The 22,996-nt window shown below is 46.1% G+C and overlaps 2 protein-coding genes across 4 annotated transcripts; one reads left to right on the forward strand and one right to left on the reverse strand.

Moving 5' to 3' along the window:
- Positions 1-5,784: 5,784 nt before the first annotated feature.
- LOC125536722 (translation initiation factor IF-2-like) lies at positions 5,785-12,411 on the reverse strand. The gene is made up of 2 exons (XM_048699964.1): positions 11,709-12,411; positions 5,785-10,664 (listed from the first exon to the last, which is right to left on the reverse strand). The coding sequence occupies exons 1-2, from the start codon at positions 12,394-12,396 to the stop codon at positions 10,639-10,641; spliced, it is 714 nt and encodes a 237-aa protein (XP_048555921.1). The 5' UTR covers positions 12,397-12,411; the 3' UTR covers positions 5,785-10,638.
- Positions 12,412-12,486: 75 nt separating this feature from the next.
- LOC125536721 lies at positions 12,487-22,488 on the forward strand. 3 transcript variants are annotated; one of them, XM_048699963.1, is made up of 4 exons: positions 12,487-13,043; positions 13,996-14,068; positions 20,676-20,732; positions 22,049-22,488. In XM_048699963.1, the coding sequence occupies exons 1-4, from the start codon at positions 12,997-12,999 to the stop codon at positions 22,304-22,306; spliced, it is 435 nt and encodes a 144-aa protein (XP_048555920.1). In that variant the 5' UTR covers positions 12,487-12,996; the 3' UTR covers positions 22,307-22,488. The 3 variants fall into 3 exon arrangements, with proteins under 3 accessions (XP_048555920.1, XP_048555919.1, XP_048555918.1); XM_048699962.1 differs by lacking the exons at positions 20,676-20,732; positions 22,049-22,488 and adding exons at positions 13,516-13,793; positions 17,470-17,900 and having other exon boundaries at positions 13,996-17,194; XM_048699961.1 differs by lacking the exons at positions 20,676-20,732; positions 22,049-22,488 and adding an exon at positions 13,516-13,793 and having other exon boundaries at positions 13,996-17,900.
- The last annotated feature ends 508 nt before the right edge of the window (positions 22,489-22,996 follow it).

Below are 22,996 nucleotides of genomic sequence, written 5' to 3' on the forward strand. Positions count from 1 at the left end.
TGGACCCTACGTCAAGGAAGGAACAAGGTGCTCACGAGGGTGGGGGGCGCCCCCTCCCTAGGGCGCGCCCCCTGTCTCGTGGGACCCTCGTGGCTCCCCTGACGTACCTCCTGCACCCATATATACCCATGTGACCTAAAACTTCCAGAACGCAACATAGATCGGGAGTTCCGCCACCAGAAGCCTCCGTAGCCACCAAAAACCAATCGGGACCCTGTTCCGGCACCCTACCGGAGGGGGGAACCCTCACCGGTGGGCATCTTCATCATCCCGGTGCTCTCCATGACGAGGAGGGAGTAGTTCTCCCTCGGGGCTGAGGGTATGTACCAGTAGCTATGTGTTTTATCTCTCTCTCTCTCTCTCTCTCGTGTTCTTGAGATGATACGATCTTGATGTATCGCGAGCTTTGCTATTATATTTGGATCCTATGATGTTTCTTCCCCCCTCTACTCTCTTGTAATGAATCGAGTTTCCCCTTTGAAGTAATCTTATTGGATTGAGTCTTTAAAGACTTGAGAACACTTGATGTATGTATTGCCGTGGATATCTGTGGTGACAATGGGATACCGCGTGCCACTTGATGTATGTTAAGGTGACCAACTTGCGGGTTCATGAACCTATGCATAGGGGTTGGCACACGTTTTCGTCGTGATTCTCCGGTAGATCTTTGGGGCACTCTTTGAAGTCCTTTGTGTTGGTTGAATATATGAATCTGAGATTGTGTGATGCATATCGTATAATCATACCCACGGATACTTGAGGTGACATTGGAGTATCTAGGTGACATTAGGGTTTTGGTTGATTTGTATCTTAAGGTGTTATTTTAGTACAAACTCTAGGGCTGTTTGTGACACTTATAGGAATAGCCCAACGGATTGATTGGAAAGAATAACTTTGAGGTGGTTTCGTACCCTACCATAATCTCTTCGTTCGTTCTCCGCTATTAGTGACTTGGGAGTGACTCTTTGTTGCATGTTGAGGGATAGTTTTATGATCCAATTATGTTAGTATTGTTGAGGGAACTTACACTAGCGAAAGTATGAACCCTAGGCCTTGTTTCCTATCATTGCAATACCGCTTACGCTCACTTTTATCACTCGCTGCCTTGCTATTTTTATTATTTCAGATTACAAAAACTATTATCTACTATCCATATACCACTTGTATCACCATCTCTTCGCCGAACCAGTGCACCTATACAAATTACCATTGTATTGGGTGTGTTGGGGACACAAGAGACTCTTTGTTATTTGGTTGCAGGGTTGCTTGAGAGAGACCATCTTCATCCTACGCCTCCTACGGATTGATAAACCTTAGGTCATCCACTTGAGGGAAATTTGCTACTGTACTACAAACTTGTGCACTTGCAGGCCCAACAACGTCTACAAGAAGAAGGTTGTGTAGTAGACATCAGTCATCGGTATGTTACTTGCCCGAGATTCGATCGTCGGTATCTCAATACCTAGTTCAATCTCGTTACCGGCAAGTCTCTTTACTCGTTCCGTAATACATCATCCCGCAACTAACTTATTAGTTGCAATGCTTGCAAGGCTTGAGTGATGTGCATTACCGAAAGGGCCCAGAGATACCTCTCCGACAATCGGAGTGACAAATCCTAATCTCGAAATACGCCAACCCAACAAGTACCTTCGTAGACATCTGTAGAGCACCTTTATAATCACCCAGTTACGTTGTGACGTTTGGTGGCACACAAAGTGTTCCTCCGGTAAACGGGAGTTGCATAATCTCATAGTCATAGGAACATGTATAAGTCATGAAGAAAGCAATAGCAACAAACTAAACGATCAAGTGCTATGCTAACGGAATGGGTCAAGTCAATCACGTCATTCTCTAATGATGTGACCCCGTTAATCAAATGACAACTCATGTCTATGTCTAGGAAACTTAACCATCTTTGATTCAACGAGCTAGTCAAGTAGAGGCATACTAGTGACATACTGTTTGTCTATGTATTCACACATGTATTATGTTTCCGGTTAATACAATTCTAGCATGAATAATAAACATTTATCATGATATAAGGAAATAAATAATAACTTTATTATTGCCTCTAGGGCATATTTCATTCAGCGACGGCGGGCGCGGCGTGCAGAGGCAGTTGCAGGCGCGGGTGAGCTCGACGGGGCACAGGGACGGGCGTGCACGGGCGAGGCACGGGCGCGATTGAGTTCGGCAGGCCGCAGGCGCGGCGGTCACCGGACTCCCGAACACGCGCCGGTCGCGGACGGCGACGCGGGGCTCCTTCCGTGCGGGCGCGGTGGCAGGAGCTCGGCGGGGCATGGGCGAGCGTGGTGCGGAGCATCACCCAACATGCACAATCGCAGGACCCTAGCAAGCGTGTACGCATTCGAGGCCCTGGCCGATGCTCGCGTATACGCACCTGATACGAAACGCAGCGAGCTGCTGTGTGCTAGCTAGCTAGCAAGTAAGCTAGCCCACGCTGGGCAGTTTGGCCATGTGGCCGCGATGAGCGACAGGACGAGCGCGGGCGGGGCGAGGCGTGGCGACCAGTGGCGGTGCACGGGTGGGTGCTGCAAGGAGCTGTGACGGCTGCTGGCGTGACCGCGAGCTAGCGTGATTGCAGCCACGCAGGAACAGCGGCAGGACCGAAGCAGGGCGCGGGCGGGCGGCCTCGACGAGCGAGCGTGAGCAGCCATGGCGGGTGCGGCGCGGCGACGAGATGCCAAGGCGAGCGCGGATGCAGCGGACGTTTTGGGATGCTCCGCCGCGTTGGGTGCCTCCAACAGAAACCAGACACACATGTCCGTTTTGATCCCATTGCCACCCAAACGGATGATATCCGGATAAAATGGACGTCTGTTTAGAGTCGTGCGCTGAAGTTTACTACTCCTGTCTTCCGGTTTCCAATGTCTCGCGCACACTCGGGGGCACACAATGCATATACTCGTCACTGCACTGCTGTGTCCGATGCGTCGCTTTCTCAAGTGAAAGAGTGAAGCCAAAGGGGTCAAGGCAACCCAAACAAGAGAGCATGGACGGAGGAGTCATCGCCACACCAGATGAAACAAAACAAGATGATGGTATCAACCCTTCTCGATCTTTTCTTTTGAGACAAACCCTTCGCTATATGAATAGCATCAATCGAGGCCGGCCAGTTTCTGCCAGGACAGGCCACCAAAACCGAAGGACCACAGATGCAACGCTGGTTGTTGTAGAGAGCGCAAATCCTTCTCAGCAGTGTTGTACTACGTTCCCCCGAGATACTATTGCTAGATTTTATGCGCCTCCTGAAGTACCCACATGGGGCTCTGATGCATGGGTGCTTAGGCTAGTCATAGTGGGAGTAACTTAGATAGTAACATAGCGCACTCCAAGAAAATTTTGCTTATGTGGCATGTAGTTAGGCCTCTTTTGGTTCATAGGATAGGATTATTATAGGAATAGGAATCTTATAGGAAATGAGATGACATGTATCTCAAATCCTATGAGTAGGAATAGGAAACAAGATGTCATTTGGTTGACACCAAAGGAATTTTTTCATTGAGTCTAGGCTCTTTTTTTATTTTCCTATGAAATGTGAAGGATAGGAACCAATCCTATGTAGGAATAGGAATCCATTCCTATGAACCAAAGGGCTCTAAAGGAAAAAATCCTATAAGAATCTTATCCTCTAGAATTCCTATGAAATTCCTCTAAACCAAAGGAGGCCATGAGGAGAGAGGTGTTTAGAGTAACATAATATGTTACTGTAACATAGCGCTTCCCGAGAAAGGATGTGTCTATAAGCTAATAAATGAAGCCATCTATGACACTACTACTATATTACTTTGCACTATGGAGATAGTAACTTAGACTAGTGTCATATGCATGACACTAGTATAAGTTACTCCCCCCTATGACCAGCCTTAGATGAGATGCTAAGCACATTAAATAGCTTAGCAACTATACTCCTCAATGCATAGGTGAGCTTGTTTCATTTAATGATTTAGCAACTAAAGATCTTCATGTATTGGTGGACTTCCTTCCTTTAAATGTTTTTCCTAAGTTCACGTGCTTAGCATTGTTTTTTTCTGGGGTCACCGCACTCATCTCTCTCCTCTTAAATAACTTGCCACATCAGATTTTTTGCCTACATGGAAGGCTTAGCACATGTATAAGGTGGAGCATTGGGAGGGGCCTCACACAGTTCCAAGACCATTCTCCTGCATGGATGCATGGACGGCACCTGCTACCCTAGCTAGACACGCGGGTCCGGTTCACATACAACATGTTTGGTTGCATGCATTAATTTTGGCTCGCTTGCATAGTTGCATTTGTGGCTCGATAGCAAACACACAAGCCTGACCTACAACATGTTTGGTTGCGTGCATTAATTTTGGCTCGCTTGCATAGTTGTATTTGCGGGCTGATGGAGATTTGTGAAGTTTCTTTTTTCTGGCAACTATAGAGTTTTTTTTTGCGGGATAAACTTCCGATCTATTCATCTTCAATCATGGCAGTACAACGAACACAAGAAATAAAAATTACATCCAGATCCATAGACCACCTAGCGACGACTACAAGCACTGAAGCGAGCCGAAGGCGCGCCGCTATCATCGCCCCTCCCTCACCGGAGCCGGGCAAACCTTGTTGTAGTAGACAGTCGGGAAGTCGTCGTGCTAAGGCCCCATAGAACCAATGCACCAGAACAGCAACAACCGCTGATGAAGAGTGTAGATAAGAAGGATCTAACCTGAAGACACACGAATAAAGACGAACGACGAACAGATCTGAGCAAATTCCACCGGAGACATACCTCCACACACCCACCGACGATGCTAAACGCATCACCGAAACGGGTGCTAGGCGGGGAGACTTTTATTTCATCTTCAGGGAGTCGCTGCCGTCTCGCCTTCTTGAGTAGGACACAAACCTTAATAAACCTTGGAAAAGATCTAAAAACGGAGCCCCCCACCGGCAAGGGCCGGGATCCACTCCGCCCCATGGCCCTAAGGCCATGGAAGACGGGGCGGACCGGCGCCGACGCCGGCGGGAGGTAAAGGAACCCTAGCTCTTTGCTTTTTGGGTATGCGGCGGCTGGCTAGGGCAACTATAGAGTTTGGTGAAGTAAGAACCCTTTGCTCGTGTTTTGGGGTTTTTGGCTGAGTTGATACACTACGTAATTTTTGTTTGCACACATTCAGCCTAATGTAGTATATCCCAATGTGGTGAGCTTATCTATCTAATTAGTCTTGTCATTGTATGTTATACTAGTGGACCCGTTGCACCAAATGGCGCAGAGATACGATAAACCCATGTTGGCGATGAAAAGAAAAACCATCGCTAAAGCCATATCCGCGATGACAAAAAAATTCATACTTTAGTCCCCTCTAAGAGGAAACAGGTAGAATGGTGTGTATGATGATATGAATATGCACGGCTTAACTTAATAGTATAGATTCCAATTTAAAACAAAAAAAATGCCTTGATAAGAATAATTAAGATAAAATTGCCTTTCAAAATATATACAATGAGTATTTCGAAAAGGTTTGTCTTTCTCGATAAAAATATGTTTTAGCAATCACTTAGGCGTAGTGTCCCATTTTAAACGATGATCGCTTTGAAAATTGTTGTATACACACACACACATTTTTATTTGGTGGTATAATTGATCCTTATGTATGAAAAGAAACACATATTTATGGTGTGTGTTAAAAAACGTAAAAGAAAGTACATGTCTTGTTGCTTAAAAACATATGCACGTCTTTTCTTTACTCCTTTATTAATTAGCTAAAATATTTTTCTTGAGACACATCTAAAATATATTTTTTTGAGAATCCGTACCCAGTTGATTAACTCAGAATATTGTCAGGGATACAGATTAAGTTTGGCTTCACAGCCAGCCAAACATGTCTACCAAAAGGTAAAGAAAGAGCAGCTTTAGCTAAGGAATGTGCTTCTAAATTTGAGTCTCTCTTCTCGTGCAAAACATCGGCCGAAGCAAAATCCTTCAAACTCCTCCTCAGCTCAAAGATGATTGCTTTAGAAGCTCCAAAATAATCAGACTTGAGGTGGATCACTGTATTCAGACAATCAGTAGCCACCACAATCCGAGTGCAGGCAAGATCCTTTGCTAGAGAAAGAGGCTCATTTGCTGCCATGGCCTCCAGAACCTCCGGCAAAATGAGTTCAGCAACAGAAACCGCAGACGCACCCAAAAAGTTACCTGAATCATCTCGGCAAATACTCCCTCCGTCCCGAAAAACATGTCGCAGGGTAGTACATTTGATTTTTTGCATTTTAGTCCTTCCACTTTCAAAACTCTAGAAATTAAGCCCCCATCTCCCTCCTCCCGTCGCCCGCGTCGCCAGGGCCAGCCGTCTCCAATCGCCAGGGCCAGCTGCCGCAGTTCCTGAGACACCGACGAGCCCACCCACGAACAAGACCTCCGCTGCCCACGAGGAGGATCTCCGCCGCCCGCCCACGAGGACTCTGCCGCCCGCCCAGGAGGAGGATCTCCGCCGGCCACCGACGAGCGGATCCTCCGCCGGCCACCGACGAGCGGGTCCTCCGGCGCCCACCGACGAGCGGGTCCTCCACCACCGACCGCCGCCGCGCTGGTCCACTCCGCCGCTCACTGCCGCCGCGCTGGTCGCCGTGCTGGTCCACTTTGGCTCGCCGGCTGGTTGAGGTGGTGGTGGCGGGCGACGCCTCTGCTGCCGACGCCCTCCGATCCCCGCCCCCGACCCCCGAGGCCTCCGGCTCTACCTCTGCTACTCCGCTCTGATCCTGCAGCTGATACATATTGAAATTGATCTGCAGCTCGCTTGTCAGTGCTCCTCTGTTGATACAGAGTGAAATTGATCCGCAGCTCGATATTCGTGTTGACCAGCAGCAGCAGAGCTCTAGTAGCAGCTGCCCTGTGCTTCTCTGGCCTGCTCCTTGTGTTGCCGCCAGAGCTCGTGTTCCTAAGGAAGGAAGAAGGTAAAATTCAGTTTAAATGTCAGGTTTCAGTAAAATTTACTGTCAATTTTCATGGTGAACTGATAGTCATCTGGTGAAATTGAATGTTTGTCTAGATCAATTATTGCTAGCATTGTGGAATTAGAGCAGATAAGCCAATTTTGAACATACGCAATCACTATACTTTGCTAACTGTGAAACTGTTATGTCAATGAGCATATGCAGTCACTAATCATATGCAAATTTGGAGTACTGCTGGAATTACTCTAGTTTGGAGTACTCTAGAAATCAAATTTGGAGTACTGCTGGAACATGTTTGCACTTTTTGTTTAATCTCTCTGCAGGACATGTGTAGGCAAGTGCCCTGTTTTACTCATTGTCAAAAAGTGCCCTATTTTACTCACTGCAAAGCAAGTAATCCTTCTGTCCTGTTTTACTCACTAGAGTAGATCTTCTCAACTGAGGTCCCTAATTAACTTGTCTAAGTACCTACACAAAATTCCCCATGGAGAAAAGGATCTAGCTCCTCCTACACATGTATAGATCAATCAGTTTAGTCCTAGTGTTGCTAGACTTTTGCACCCACACAGAATTGTAATACTCAGCATGGATGTTTTGCTGCCATGACTTGTGTTTGCAAATGTTTCAGCAAACATGATACTCCCTAGAATTCAGTTAAACTACTGCACAAAAAATTCAGTTATGAGCCTATCTGTGTAAATACATTCACAGGAATCTAGCTCATCTTGTGGGAAAATCTAGCCAACCTTGAGTAAAATCCACACCAAAAGAAGCAAGCAAGCAAGAAAGGATCAAGACATGGTCAAAATTCATTCAGTTAAGATACATACAGTAAAATCTGAGTTGGATATTGACAGAGTACAACTGAGTTGATCCAGACTCAAATCTGAGTTTTTAAATGCAAAATATGGATGAACATTGGTGATTACCACTACACTACATCCAATTGTATTGTGTTTGGAGCAAAGTGTTTGGCTACAAAAAATGGCTTATGGTTATGGTTAGAGCAAAGTGTTTGGCTGCCATGGCAGCATTTCTTGTTTGGCTACCGTGGCAACCAAACTAGAAATGGTGCCATGGCACCTATTTCTTGTTTGACTTGCATACTCATTTTGTGTGTGTGTATTCTTGTTATGGTACCATGGTGTACTCATCTTTTGTCATTGATGGCAGGAAACATAACTATGGATTTGAACTTGATGCCTCAAAAGGAAGAACATGAAACTATTGATTTGAACATGATGCCTCAAGAGGAAGACGATGAAGGTATTAATTTGAATTTGATGCCTTAAGAGGAGGAACCTCAAGTGGCAGAGAATGTAGTTATGGATTTGAACTTGATGCCTCAAGAGGAAGACGATGAAGATATGAATTGGATGCCTCAAGAAGATGAAGGGAAAGAGGATGAAGCTCAAGAGGAAGAGGATGAAGTTATGAATTGGATACTTCAAGAGAAGAGAAGAGAATTGTCAGATAAGGAGAGGCATGGTGTTTACTTCGCCTTGCTGGTAATCGAGCTCAGAGATGGGTCTGTTCAACCAGACGACAAGCTGCTAGTCTCAAACCTGTTGGACATAAGTGTACGATCTGTTGAAAGAATCTGGGAAGACGCCAAAAGGCAAATTGCCGATGGCAAAGAAGTAGATGTCTCAAGCAAGAAGCCGGGAAGATCTGGCCGAAAGAGAAAGGAGCTAAATCTAGAGAGGACCTCAACAATCCCACTGAATAAAAGAAGAACAATTCGATCTCTAGCACGGTCTCTAGGTGTGGCCCGATCGACCCTACATAAGAGGTTCCAGTTGAATGAGCTCAACCGCATCACAAGCACCGTGAAGCCTCACCTCAAGCTAGAGAACAAGCTTGCAAGATTGAAATTTTGTATGTCCATGGTCGATGACAATTCGATATCAACTTCTCATGCTATGTTAAAACCAATGACGAATATGGTTCACATCGATGAGAAGTGGTTTGACATGATGAGAGTGAAGAATAGTTACTATGTACTTCCAGGAGAACCTGAACCGAAGCGCACCGTGTCAAACACTCACAGCATTGGGAAGGTGATGTTCCTAACAGCCATTGCCAAGCCTCGATATAACAATGAGGGGGAGCTAACATTCGATGGGAAGATCGGCATTTGGGCATTTGTCGAAGAGACTGAGGCAAAGCGGACAAGTCAAAACAGAACAAAGGGAACAAAAGTGTTGACATGAGTGAAAGTAACTAGGCCTGTGTGCAGAGATTATCTAATCAATAAGGTTATCCCGGCAATTCAGGATAAGTGGCCTGACGATGATGAGGGAGCGACAATATTCATCCAACAGGATAACGCAAAGCCTCATGTCCTTCCCAATGATGTAGCTTTTCGAGAAGCTGTGGAACAAACTGATCTTGACATCCGATTGCTACAACAGCCCCCAAATAGCCCCGAGTTAAATTGTTTGGACCTCTGCTTCCATACCTCTCTCCAGTCTCTAACCGACTGCAGGTCACCTACAAACATCCAGGAACTGGTACAGGGTGTGGAAGAGGAATTCGAGAACTACGATCCCGACAAATTGCACAGAAGCTTTATCACATTAGAAGCAGTTATGTTTGAAGTTATGAAAGCCAAAGGAGGAAATCAATATAAGTTGCCCCACTTGCACAAGGATCGCGTTCAGAATGCTGGAATGGAAATAACCGGTGTATATTGCGACAGTCGGGTAGTTGTTGATACTAGGGCCGTTATAGAAGAAATGGAAATTGCAATAGGAAAAGAAAATGAAAGGAAAGAATTAGCTAGAGAAGGTAAAGGAAAGAAAAGTAAAGGGAAGGGAAGGGAAGAAGTGGCCAAAGAAAGGAAAAGAATGTAGTCAAGAGGGGACAAAGAGGACCTTATGTCATGTAGTCATGTGCTCCTTGTGTATGTCTTGTGTAATCTTGTGTCAAGAGGGGACAAAGATGCCCTTATGTCATGTGTAATCTTGTGTCAAGAGGGGACACAGAGGACCTTATGTCATGCCCTTGTGTATGCCTTGTCTAATCCTTGTATATAAACTAAAGGAAAGTTGTTCTAGGAAAGGGGGAGGCATTCTCATCTTGTCATCTTGACATAATTCATAGTAGTTCAAACAAGATCCACTCTACTGTAAAAATCAGATAACTACTGATTCTTGTGTACACCATTTAAAATGATTGCTATTGACTGAATTAGGTGAAATTTGTCAAACTGAAAATGGAAAATACACTTCTACTGTACTACAGTTTTGCAAACTGAAAATGCTCCAAGCAGATCTTAGTTTCAAAATGGAAAATATTCCAAGCAGGAGTACACTTCTCAGTTTTGTCAGTTAGTGATCAGGTATGAACCTAAGTTTTGTTAAATGGACAATTTGTTACAGTTTGATTAACTAAATTTTGATAGCTAGGGATCAGTTATGAACCTAACTTCTGTTAAATGGACAATTTGGCTGAATCTCTGGATCAAACTATAAATGCTCACATCAAGGAGAAAATTGACAGTTTTGACAGTAACTTCAGTCTGAATCTTAGCATCAAGTAGTTTCAGTACTCATCTCTGGATCTGAAATCTTGAACAGGAGCTCCAGGCGATGTCGGCCTTGAGGTGCTGGACGATGGTGCAGTGGCTGAACAGGAGTGGACGGCGTCTTCTACCTTCTGGCGACGGTGACACAGGGTGGACGGCGTCTTCTACCTTCTTGAAGAAGCCAATTGTCCTGTATAGAAAACAAAACCGAAATCAAAATCAATGCATGAATATGCTGTCAGTTATCAAAATCAAAATGTACTCCAGTTTAAAGTGTACACATGCACTAATTAAATTTCTAAGATGAAGCTAGTGTGGAATGTGCTGCTCGGAATTTACACTGAATGCATTTACACTGAATCTGTGAGAATTTACACTGAATGTGCTGCTCGGAATTTACACTGAATTTACACTGTATCTGTGAGAATTTACACTGAATGCATTTCTCTGAATGCACTGCTCGGAATTCAAATCTAGTCTGACTTTACACTGAAAAAAAGATTTACAGAAACCTTGTATGGAGTTAACTGAACCAAATTTCAAGCTGAGACTAGTTCACTGAAACCTGGACACTTTGAAAGGTTTGCACATGATCTTGGGACACTGGGTGGCCGGTACTTGTTTGTGATCAGAAATGATCCCCGAGAAGAAGTTAAAGCAAGATCATTAAGAATTTAATCTAGCACTTCCTTGATTTAGTTCAGATATGATGACGCTGCAGAATACTTTAGGAAAAAAACAGAGCACTTGATCTGCTTTTGCTTAACTTCACAAGGAAGATATAGCTGCATCACAACAACCAGTACCTAGGATATTTTACTAGTACCAGGAAATAAAGCCTCTATTTAAACTGGGATTCAACTCTCCGAACCAAATTTAGACCAGAACTATTAGTGGTGATAGGAGATGACCACAGAGGCTTTATGTCAAATATCTCAATTCAAAAAGGGAAAACCATGACTTGTTGCACTATTAGGGCCTGATGTGCAGATGCCCAAAAAACAAACATACATGACCACAAACATCTTTCAGAGTATTTTGTCAGGTTGTTGTAACATAGCTAGTTCAGATCAAAACATCTCACATTCATTAAAATTCAGTAGATCTTCAGTGTTATAAGCATGATTCAGCTTCATACATGCTGATACACAAATTTGCAGTTCAAACTTAATTTCATTTTCATCATATACTGGTAGGAAGAACAGCAGAAAGAAGAGCTTTCTCAGAACATTACCCTTGTCCCAGCCTGCTTGCAGTTTGTTGACAGCAAGTCTTGGGCGACAGAGTTCGGCCGAGCAGGCGAGCAGCACCGGGATTGGTCGGAGCAAAGGGCCAGAGCCGGCGCGGCGGGCGGCTACCCCCGGCTGGAGCAGGCGCGGAGCAGCACGTCCCTGGCGACCAGGCAGAGGGCCAGGGACGGCCGAGGAGCGCCGGAGCAGAGGGGCTAGGCGCAGTCCTTGCGGAGGGCATTCACCGGCGGCGGACGCGGCGTACTGGCAGGACCAGTTGCAGGGGGCAGGAGATGGGGTTGGTCGCTGGAGGCTGTGGAGATTGGCAGGGGCGCCGACCTCGGTTCCCTCCTCCTCTGGTGGCGCGTGGGTCGTCGAGCTTAAGCTGGGGAAATCAAAGATTTTTATGAGGAAGCGGGGAGCTTGGGGAGGCAGGCGAGCGGCAGCTGCGGCGCCGGAGCAGGAGGCAGCTGCGGCGAGGGAGAGAGGGAGCAGGGGAGCCGCGGCGGCGGGGAGCAGCGCAGCTGCGGCAGGGGAGCGGGGAAGCGACGGCGGCGGGGAGCAGCGCAGCTGGGGATTCTGTCGAAGGAGGACGACGAGGAGTGCGGGTTTGGTCGGGAGAAACCGAAGGTTTTTTTTTGTAAAATTGCCCTTACGACATGTTTTTGGGGACGGAGGGAGTATTAAAACCATTCAGCTGCGCATCAAGTACGCTAGCTCGCGATAGCCACGTCGGCGCTGGTCATTTTGCAAAAACGACCTCGTCTTTTCCGTATTCAACCCGCACTCCCCGACTCGTCCCTCTCACTCTGCTCCATTCACTCCCCTCGCCTCGCAGCCGCTGCCGCCACGCTCCTCTCAGCTCTCGCCTCTCCCCCCGCCTCTCCGCCGTTGCCGCCGCGGGGCTCCTCTCAGCTCTCGCCTCTCTCCTTTCCCCTTGCTGTGTCGCCTCCCCTCGGCGCCGCCGCCTCGCCTTGCCTCGGGTCTCCGTTCCACCTAATTTTTTTTTAACTTTTTGCTCCAAGCCAGCGACGAATCCCCGGATCTGGCGTCAGCGAGGAAGGATATGGTGGCTGCGAGGACGTACACGCCGGATCCGGGCCAGCACAACCACCAGATGGGGGCTGCGGCGGCTGGACACCTTCGAGGTGCTGCCGCGGGCAGGAGAATATCGCTGCAGCACCCTTCGCCGCTGCCAAGCTCCTGGCGCTGGTGGACGCGAGACCCTAAGTTGCCGTCCACCACGAGGTGCTGCTACGGGTAGGAGGAGCTGCTGCCGCACACCACTAAGTGATGCTACGGGCAGGCGGAGGTGTGACCACGACGACGTACCAGACAAGGTACCTGCTCCCTGTCCAATTTCTAGCAATCCAATTTTTTGTGTTAGTACTATGATTTGTGATGGCAAGGAGTGCTGTGGTTTTCTCTAGAGTATTGTACCATTTTTGATGGCAAGGAGTAATCTGTAGCTGTAGCAGTAAATCATTAGAAAATCTGGGCAAATCTGTAGCTTTTGCTCTAGAGTACTGCTCAAGGAGTACAAACTGCAACTACTCCAGCAGTACTCCCTGTATTGTGTTATTGTGTACGCAGGATTTAGATGTGTTGTACTCCTGCCCACTGTAAAATGATCCTCTAAATCATATAGACAGAAGTAGGAGTACTTGTCGAGGGAAATGATGATGGTGGTAAATGATCCTCTAAATCCTGCCCATTGCCAAATGATCATCTAAATCCTGTCCACCGTTAAATGTTGATGGTAACCACCTTGCTTGTTACTCCTTGCTGGAGTACTGTTAACTGAAAATACAGAACAAACAAACAAAATGCATTTGAAGTGGCGTGTCGTGGCCGTGCTGGGATGGTCGATCGATACCGCGCCGATCCGGTTCGACGGGGTCGTCGATGACGTGCTGTGGGAACAGGAGACCGGGCTCTGGTCCCGGCAGTCCGGGGCATGCTGCTGCTCGTGCAGCAGAATGACGGCCGCATCGGCGCGTCCGGGGAGAGTTGCGTCGACCTGGTGGGCAGGTGAATTCGTTCGACGGCGTGCAAGAGTTCTTCGCCCAATTCCACTACCCCAACGCACAGTACGCCCTCATCCCATCTCATCTCCTGCTTAACTGTTTTGCTACTTTTAATTATTCAGTGCTTTCATTTCACACGTATTGAATTATGCAATACTCCATGTGAAAATGGAATGGAGGGAGTACTAAATTTAGGATCAATTTTTCACTTCCTGCCAACAAGTGTGAATTATACTGACATGTCCTGAACTCTTTTGCTGGTCAGGAGAGGCGCAGTGAATGAGAATGTTGGCTTAGAAATTCAGAACATCCAAGAAGTGGTCGGGGGACTGGTTTTGTTAAGTGAACACGGTACAAAGTTAGTTCGGTTTATGATTTGGACGTGGTTTAATGTCATGAACCATCTGTTTTGTTTTTGTAATATCTTTTTTTCCTATCTAACAAGAGGTTGTTATTGTTCATTGCCCTGCATTGGATGGTTATGCAGTAAGCCAGTAAGATGCTTCTGTGAACAAGCAAACATTGATGTTTAGATCCTTTACAACAGTACATGTAAATATCATTTCACTTATTTGAAATTCCACACACCCAGTTCATATATATGAGGGTATCTTGAGAAGATCAGTTCTGCCACTGTTGTTGTTGGAGACAGAATTGAACGAGCTCTTCCTTTGTATCATCTTTCTTATATTGATTAGTGAATAGTTGTTGCTGCTTTTAGCCCTCGTTTTCGTGAGAACTTGTTCAGAGTGTAGAAAAGAAAATTATGTGGCTATAGAAGCATATATGCCATTCAGTAAAACATCAAAGAAAAATAACTTTGAAATCTATATATTTATTGACTGTGCACCTATTCCATCTTCCAAGTAACTTCTGTGGGGTCATCCTGATCAGAAGTTTATCCACCTAAAGAAAAATTAATTTTATCCGAACTTCATTTCATTTATTATGTTCTCTCACATTTTTTCATTGTATTTATACATGAGGATTTTTTTGTTTCTCTTGTTTATTTTGAAAGTGAGTACCAGTTTTGAATAGGCATTATCTTTGACCATTTGATAGTGAGTTGAAAGAATATTTTCTCATTTCCAAGTTCCTCGCTACCCCCTCTCATGTTTGAAGATTATTCTATTCCTTTTGTGAATTCTCTTCATGTCCTGAAGAGGAGGTTTCTGCACCCTATTATGCTTCATGTCCTTTATTCAAAAATTAGTTTGATGCCTGGCTGATTAGTGCTGAATCAGATCTAGCACAGAATTACATTTTACAGCACTACCATTATTTGTATGTTTATACAGTTGTTGAGTACCTTTGATTGAATCAGCAGATTGTCTCGTCTACCCTTTGTGTATTAGTTATCCTTATGGTGTTTTGATTGAATAGAAGCAGATCAGGAGCCTTTGTTGTTGGTCCACTCTAATCCCAACCCTTTGTATGATATTTTTGTCATCTAGATTTTTATAGATGGTTATGTTGTATGTTCATATTCATATGTTGGCTCGGAGATCCCTTTTGTGGCTTCTACTTTATCATGAAGATTGTCGACAAGGATTGAGAAGACATAATTGCTTACTAATTAGATTTCCATAGATGGTTATGTTGTATGTTCATATTCATATGTTGGCTCGCAGATCCCTTTTCTGGCTTCTACTTTATCATGAAGATTGTCGACAAGGATTGATAATGTTAGAGTTATAATATAAGTCATGTACCCCTTTGTATTTATCCCGTTGTATAAGGGGTTTCCTGCATATGTTCCACACCTGTACATGTATATATATATCGGCCTATGGCCTCATGGGAATACAAGTTGCTTATTTATAACATGGTATCAGAGCTAGGTCATTTTTTTTGCACGCTGCAACTCGTGCTATTGATCTCTTCTGGCTTATCTCGTTCCCGATCAAAGCCCTTCTCGATCTCCCGGAGTCTCCCGATTGGATCGATCTCGTCCGGCTCCTCGATCTCCCGTTCGGATCGCTCCCCAGCCGGCCCGATCGTCACCATCCCGCTCCTCGTTCTTCAGCTTGGATTGATCTCCAGCCGGCCTCGCTCCCCAGCCGGCCCGACCGTTCTCGTCTCGCTCGCAGTGGCAGGCTCGATCCCAGCCGGCCCCAATCGACGCAGCTCCCAGCCGGCCTGATCCCAGCCGGCCTGATCTGGTGTGGACACAGATCCCAGCCGGCCTGCTCTCCTGCTCCCGGCCCCAATCAACGCAGCTCCCGCCGGCCCTTGCCCCTGCGGTTCTTCAGCCGCCGACTGCCAGCTGCCCCTTGATCGATCTCTGCCCAAAAAAAACTGGTCTGCTGCATCGGGCTATGTTGTTGTTCCTCGCTGTCCAGTGATCTTTGATGGTACTAACTACACTGAGTTTACTGGCTTCATGCGCATTCACATGCGTGGCATCCGTCTTTGGGGTGTTCTTTCTGGCGAGGTCTGCTGTCCGCCACGTCCAGTTCCTCCGGTGGCCCCTACTCCGCCAACTCCATCGGTTCTTCCTACGGATGCTAATCAGGCCACCAAGGATGCGGCTAAGGTTGCTGATGAGGCTGCTGATCGTGCTTATGATGAGAGGGTTTTGGCTTATGAGGAGGCTCTTCAGACGTATCATGGTGCTCTGTCTGTTTACACCCAGTGGCTTGATGATGATGCTCGTGCTGCAGCTGTTCTCACTGCTAGTGTTCTGCCTCAGTTTGCTTCTGAATTTCTGGGTCTTTCTACTGTCTTTGAGATGTGGACCCGTCTTCGTGAGCGCTATCAGCCCTCTGGTGATGCCTTATACCTCTCTGTGATCCGTCAGGAGCATGCTCTTCAGCAGGGTGACTCTTCTGTTGATGACTTCTATGCACAGAGTTCTGCTATCTGGCGCCAGCTTGATTCTCTTCGTAGTGCTGGGTGTCGTACCTGCCCCTGTTGCCAGGCTGTCCAGGCCAATTTGGAGTTTCATCGCGTCTATGAGTTCTTGTCTCGGCTCCGTAAGGAGTTTGAGCCCCGGCGTGCTCAGTTGTTTGCTCGTGGCCGTATTTCTCTCATGGAGGCGCTTTCTGAGATTCGTGCTGAGGAGACTCGCTTACGTGGTGCTGGTTTGCTGGAGGTTCCCTCTGTGCTTGCTACTCGTGCTCCTACGCCACTTGCTCCACCGACCCCTTCTCGCTCGAGTGCTCCGCCGCTCTTGCCCACTCCTTCTGGAGGCTCAGGTCGCCCCCATCCACATTGCGCCTATTGCAACAATGATGGTCATCTTGAGTCTCAGTGCTACACGAAGAAGAAACACTTGCGCAAGGCTCGATCATCATCTTCCGGGACTTCGTCATCTACCTCGACAGCTTCAGCCATTGCTTTGACTGAGCAGGATATTCTGAGACTTAAGCGTCTGCTCGCGGCTTCAGGTTCTTCCTCGACGGGTACTGCCGGTTCTGTGACTGATGCTTCCCGCACTGAGCAATCACCCTCTACACAGTCAGGTACATCCCCCTGGGTTCTGGACTCTGGAGCTTCTTTTCATATGTCTTCTCATTCTTCCACTTTGTCCTCTCTTCGATCACTGGATTCTCCTATTCATGTCTTCACTGCTGATGGTACTCCACTTTCTGTTGCTAGTAGAGGCAATCTTACTACTCCTTATTCTGTTCCTGATGTTGCTCATGTTCCTTGACTTACCATGAATTTGTTTTCTGCTGGTCAACTTACGGATTCTGGTTGTCGCGTCATCCTTGACGTTGACTCTTGTTCTGTCCAGGACCGTCACACGCACACTCTGGTTGGGGCTGGCCCTCGCCGCCGTGATTCTCAGGGTCTTTGGGAGTTGGACTGGCTTCATGTTCCTTCTGCTGCCACCACCATCGCCAGTTCTTCCGCTTCTGTCGCCTCCGTCACTGGTTCCTTCCAGCAGTGGCATCATCGACTTGGTCATCTGTGTGGTTCTCGGTTGTCTTCTTTAGTTCGTCGAGGTCTTCTGGGGTCTGTCTCAGGAGATGTCTCTTTAGAGTGTCAGGGTTGTCATCTTGGCAAGCAGATTCAGTTACCATATTCACATAGTGAGTCAGTGTCTAAGCGTCCTTTCGATTTAGTCCATTCTGATGTATGGGGTCCGGCCCCTTTCGCTTCGAAAGGTGGTCATAAATACTATATTATTTTCATAGATGATTTCTCTCGTTACACATGGCTTTATTTCATGACTTCTCGTTCTGAGGTGTTGTCTATTTATAAGCGTTTTGCTGCCATGGTTCATACCCAGTTCTCTTCACCCATTCGTGTTTTTCGTGCTGAATCCGCTGGCGAGTATATCTCTAAGATGTTGCGTGGTGTTCTTGCTGAGCACGGGACTCTCTCTCAATTCTCTTGTCCTGGTGCTCATGCTCAGAATGGTGTGGCTGAGCGAAAGCATTGACATCTTCTTGAGACGGCTCGTGCATTGATGATTGCTGCCTCTCTCTCGCCTCATTTTTGGGCTGAGGCCGTCTCCACATCCACCTATCTTATCAATATACAGCCTTCCGCTGCTCTACAGGGTGGTGTTCCTTTCGAGCGACTTTTTGATCGTTCTCCCGATTATTCGATGCTTCGCTCGTTTGGTTGTGTTTGCTATGTTCTTCTTGCCCCTCGCGAACGCACCAAACTGACCGCTCAGTCTGTTGAGTGTGTCTTCTTAGGCTACAGTGATGAGCATAAGGGCTATCGTTGTTGGGATCCTATTGGTCGTCGGATGCATATCTCTCGAGATGTGACTTTTGAAGAGTCTCGTCCCTTCTACCCACGCCCATCTTCCTCGACTTTTTCAGTGCAGGATATCTCTTTCCTCACTTTTCCTGACTCACCTATCACTCCCGTCGAGACTGTACCTCTCCGTTCCACTTTCTCTCCTTCTCCACATCTAGTTGATTTGCAGCCACCATCATCCCCGGTCTCCTCGCCTCGCATGTCACCGGGTTCTCCACCTTCATCTCCGGTGACTTCCTCCCCGGTCTCCTCTCCCAGCCTGTCACCGGATTCTACACCTTCATCTCCGGTGACTTCTTCGTTGCCACCCCCTGATTCTACCTTGCCGATTCCTCCTTCTATTATTCCATCTTTTCCTCAGCATTACACTCGTCGTCCACGACCAGTTGATGCCTCTGTGGATGGGTCGTCATCTTCCTCTCAGCCTACCTATGGCTTGCGTTCTCGTCCTCGTCCGCCTGTTGATCGCTTTGGATTTCCCACCGCTGGTGCTGCTGTTCTTGAGCCGACCTCTTACCGACAGGCTGTTGTTCATCCTGAATGGCAGTTTGCGATGGCAGAGGAGATTGCTGCTCTTGAACGCACTGGTACCTGGGATCTTGTTTCTCTTCCTCCCGGAGTCCGTCCGATCACTTGTAAGTGGGTCTACAAGGTTAAGACTCGCTCCGATGGTTCTCTTGAGCGTCACAAAGCTCATCTTATGGCTCGTGGTTTTCAGCAGGAGCATGGTCATGATTATGACGAGACTTTTGCTCCTGTGGCTCATATGACCACTGTTCGTACACTTCTTGCCGTTGCCTCTGCACGCCACTGGTCTATATCTCAGCTTGATGTTAAGAATGCCTTTCTTAATGGCGAGCTGCGTGAGGAGGTGTACATGCAGCCACCACCTGGGTATTCTGTTCCTGATGGCATGGTATGTCGTCTTCGTCGCTCTCTCTATGGCCTTAAGCAAGCTCCCCGCGCCTGGTTTGAGCGCTTTGCTTCTGTGATCACTGCTGCTGGTTTTTTAGCCAGTGCTCATGATCCAGCATTGTTTATTCACCTTTCTCCTCGTGGACGGACTCTTCTTCTTCTTTATGTTGATGACATGATCATCACGGCGGATGACCCCGAGTATATTGCCTTTGTAAAGGCCTGTCTTAGTGAGCAGTTTCTTATGTCTGATCTTGGACCTCTTCGCTACTTTCTTGGGATTGAAGTCTCTTCTACCTCTGATGGCTTTTTTATCTCCCAGGAAAAGTATATCCAGGATCTTCTTGCTCGTGCTGCTCTTACTGACGAGCGCGTTGTTGAGACTCCTATGGAGCTCAATGTTCACCTCCGTGCTACTGATGGTGGTCCTCTCCCTGATCCGACGCGTTATCGTCATCTTGTTGGCAGTCTTGTCTATCTAGCTGTCACTCATCCGGACATCTCTTATCCGGTTCATATTCTGAGTCAGTTTGTCTCTGCCCCCACCTCGGTTCACTATAGTCATCTCCTTCGTGTTCTTCGATATCTTCGAGGCACGATCTCTCACCGTCTATTCTTTCCTCGCTCCAGTTCTTTACAGCTCCAGGCCTATTCGGATGCTACGTGGGCTAGTGATCCTTCCGATCGCCGTTCACTTTCTGCTTACTGTGTTTTTCTTGGTGGTTCTCTCATTGCCTGGAAGACGAAGAAACAGCTTGCAGTTTCCCGTTCGAGTGCCGAGGCTGAGTTGCGAGCAATGGCTCTTTTGACGAATAATTGCTTACTAATTGCTCGTGTGTTTTTCATCTCAGTGCTTCTCGGTGCCCTTCATAAAGAACTTTCTCCCCGGATTGTCTATCAAATCTCCAGTTGGAAATATCAGTCTACAGGCCCGTCTGATAAAATTAACCTTCAACAACCAACTGGATGATTAGCTGCTCCATCATGCTACATACGCCTCTTTGTTGAGTGTTTTTCCCCGTTTTCTTGGAGAGTGCTACCTTTGCAATGGTTTGGCCATAAATCTGTTGTCCGCACAAGTAGTACTGCTAATTTGCCCTTTTTAATGACGATTTATGCTTTCGTACGCAAGTATTTTATTTGCAGTTTTGCATTAGCCAAATACTGAACTTCAGTGGGGGACATTCACTGTTTTTCAGATTTGATGGAGAAACAAAAAATATGCCGCCAATCTGCGTAATTTTATAACCGTTCTCGTCATCTGAGTAACATCCGAAATGGCTAATCTGATCGGTTTTGCTGCTTGTGTAGAACCGACGACAAGCTTGTTGGCGGGCATCTGGCAGGATCGGTGAACATCCTCTACATGTACAATACCAGCTTAGGCAATTATTAGAACCCTGTCAGTTAGTTAAGCTCTTGTGATCATTGAAAGGGAGGGGGGATTAAGGTGTTTCCATCAACAACCATTTATTGGTCGAGTGGACTCAGAACTGGTTTCGTACTGAAAAATCAGGGTTGGCATCATGATAACAAGCATGGTCACCTTAAGTCTCAACTCTGAGCCTCCTCTTGGAAAAAATGTCCACATTCCAAACAAGTCCATTTACAGACTCTAAGCCTCCTCTATGAGCACCAAGTAGACACTCTCTTTGCTATGTTTTGGCACAAAGAGCCAGACATCAAGTACTACGTGTGCACAATCAACAAGACATTTGTCAAACCAGGCCAGCGCATGGTATGCTCAAATGCACAGCCTATTCAATGTTTACTAACTTCATAATGTAGCAAGTTGTATCTCCATACCACACAACTCCCACTTTTTATTGTTTTTTAACAGAAAAGATGCTCATTTATTCTAACCGAGTATCTGTGCTTTTAACCTTATCTTTTCAACACCACTACTAATGCTTTAGTGCCATCCGCACACTGTATATGAAAATGATTAATTTGCCTTGTGTAAGCCCAATTTTCTTTCATCGCCATTCTTTACCACTCTCATACTTAGTTATACTCAATCAGATTCATTGAACTCGCTTTTACAATATTACTTGTTTTTTCTTAGAGCTCTATAATCTACTGTAGTCGACCATTCAATTACAAGCACATCTATTTTTAGTTCTTCATCTTCCTTTACTACTTCACTCTTTTCATGAGCTTCACCAGCCATTTTACAGAATATAAAGTGTTGTTTTCTTATGCATTTTAATTACCTTTACAGCTGTAACTTTGTGATGATACAAACGAAAGTTGCACATATTTTCCTATTTATACTATTGTTCTATCCATGCTTAAAATATAACAAATCACATTCTGTTCATACTACTTAACAGTCAGCAGTTTACTTATGTTACAAATACCAATTATATTCCCTTTCTCACCTGATCAACACCTGATCTGTTGTTATTTTTCTCCTTACCAATTTTTCATTCGTTTGTTCTCTGTTCATACACTAAGCTGTACATACTCAAATCGTCAATTGCACACCAGAAATATTGACTTCTCTTTGCTCTTTCATGAGCCATTTTACTTGACCATTCAGAATGTTGGGTCCTCAAGACGTGTAGTGAATAACAGTACTTTGCTAACACCATTAATATCATGAATATCCATAGAACACGCTCTTATCTTCCATATCACACAACAATTTCTGTCCATGTAAATAACTTACTTTCTTCTACCAGTATTTTCAGGTTAACTATACTGAAGAGAACTTGCAGGACTACATTGATCCAAACAATGATACACTCATGGTCAGACTTGCAGACCGCCATCTGCTCGCCGAATGTTGCATCATGCTAGGAATGGACAAAAGGGCCACTATAACCACCAACTGGCCTGAGTTTCGTCGCCGCGCCAACATTCGCGAGGGAGACATCTGTGCATTTCGTTTCAGGATAACTTCAAAGCGCCGCCTAGTCCTCACCGTGCACTGCCTCTAGATGCACCATCGAAGATGATGCAGCCCCTGTGTCAATATAATCTAGCACTAAGTACTCCTAATTATGTTATATCCTGTGATAACCTATCGGTTGCTTTTGGGTCCTCTTATCACATGCTTTTCAAGACACTAAACCTACGTTGCTGCTTATGTTAAGTGCACTATTGTCAGTCAGATGTTTCATGTTCAGATCCATAATGAGCTTTCTCTGTAAAGTATATATTTCTATTTTTGCTGCTAAGTTTCTTAGCTAAAGCAATCATCCCAAATGCTAATTAGAATAGAAAAGAGTGTTAAAGGGGCGAGTACAACCAGGCACCGCTCAGCTACCCCTCAAGAGGCGCGCCACGGGCGCGCCCCAACACCTAGTGATGTTATAATTCGATGTGAACCAAGGGCAATTCGCTCGAGTTCTGATTTATGAAATAGATGCCATCAGGAAGGTGATGCCTTCAATTCATCATGTTCTTTGCGTGCCTAATTATGCTCTCATCCTCTTTTGTTGTATTCACAGTGTTTTTTCTGGCCAATGGTTTGTGAATCTTTGCAAGAGGATTATCAGCCCCCCAGTGACATTTGTGAAAAAAATATCATTCAAAGCATGGTGTTCTTTGCTGTTATTGTTCCTAATTTAAAGGGGACTGAGATTTCTACCTAGGAAATTTTAGTGAGGTTACCTTCAAATGATCGG

Source organism: Triticum urartu, chromosome 2 (genome assembly GCF_003073215.2).
Source record: "Triticum urartu cultivar G1812 chromosome 2, Tu2.1, whole genome shotgun sequence".
NCBI lineage: Eukaryota > Viridiplantae > Streptophyta > Magnoliopsida > Poales > Poaceae > Triticum > Triticum urartu.

Bases quoted from the DNA above. Each gene is read 5' to 3' on its own strand.
- LOC125536722 (XM_048699964.1), bottom strand. From the start codon at position 12,396: ATGGTTTTAATACTCCCTCCGTCCCCAAAAACATGTCGTAAGGGCAAT. The intron at 10,665-11,708 runs GTAATGTTCTGA...TTTTCTATACAG, and splicing joins GCAAGCAGGCTGGGACAAGG to GACAATTGGCTTCTTCAAGA.
- LOC125536721 (XM_048699961.1), top strand. From the start codon at position 16,114: ATGCGCATTCACATGCGTGGCATCCGTCTTTGGGGTGTTCTTTCTGGC.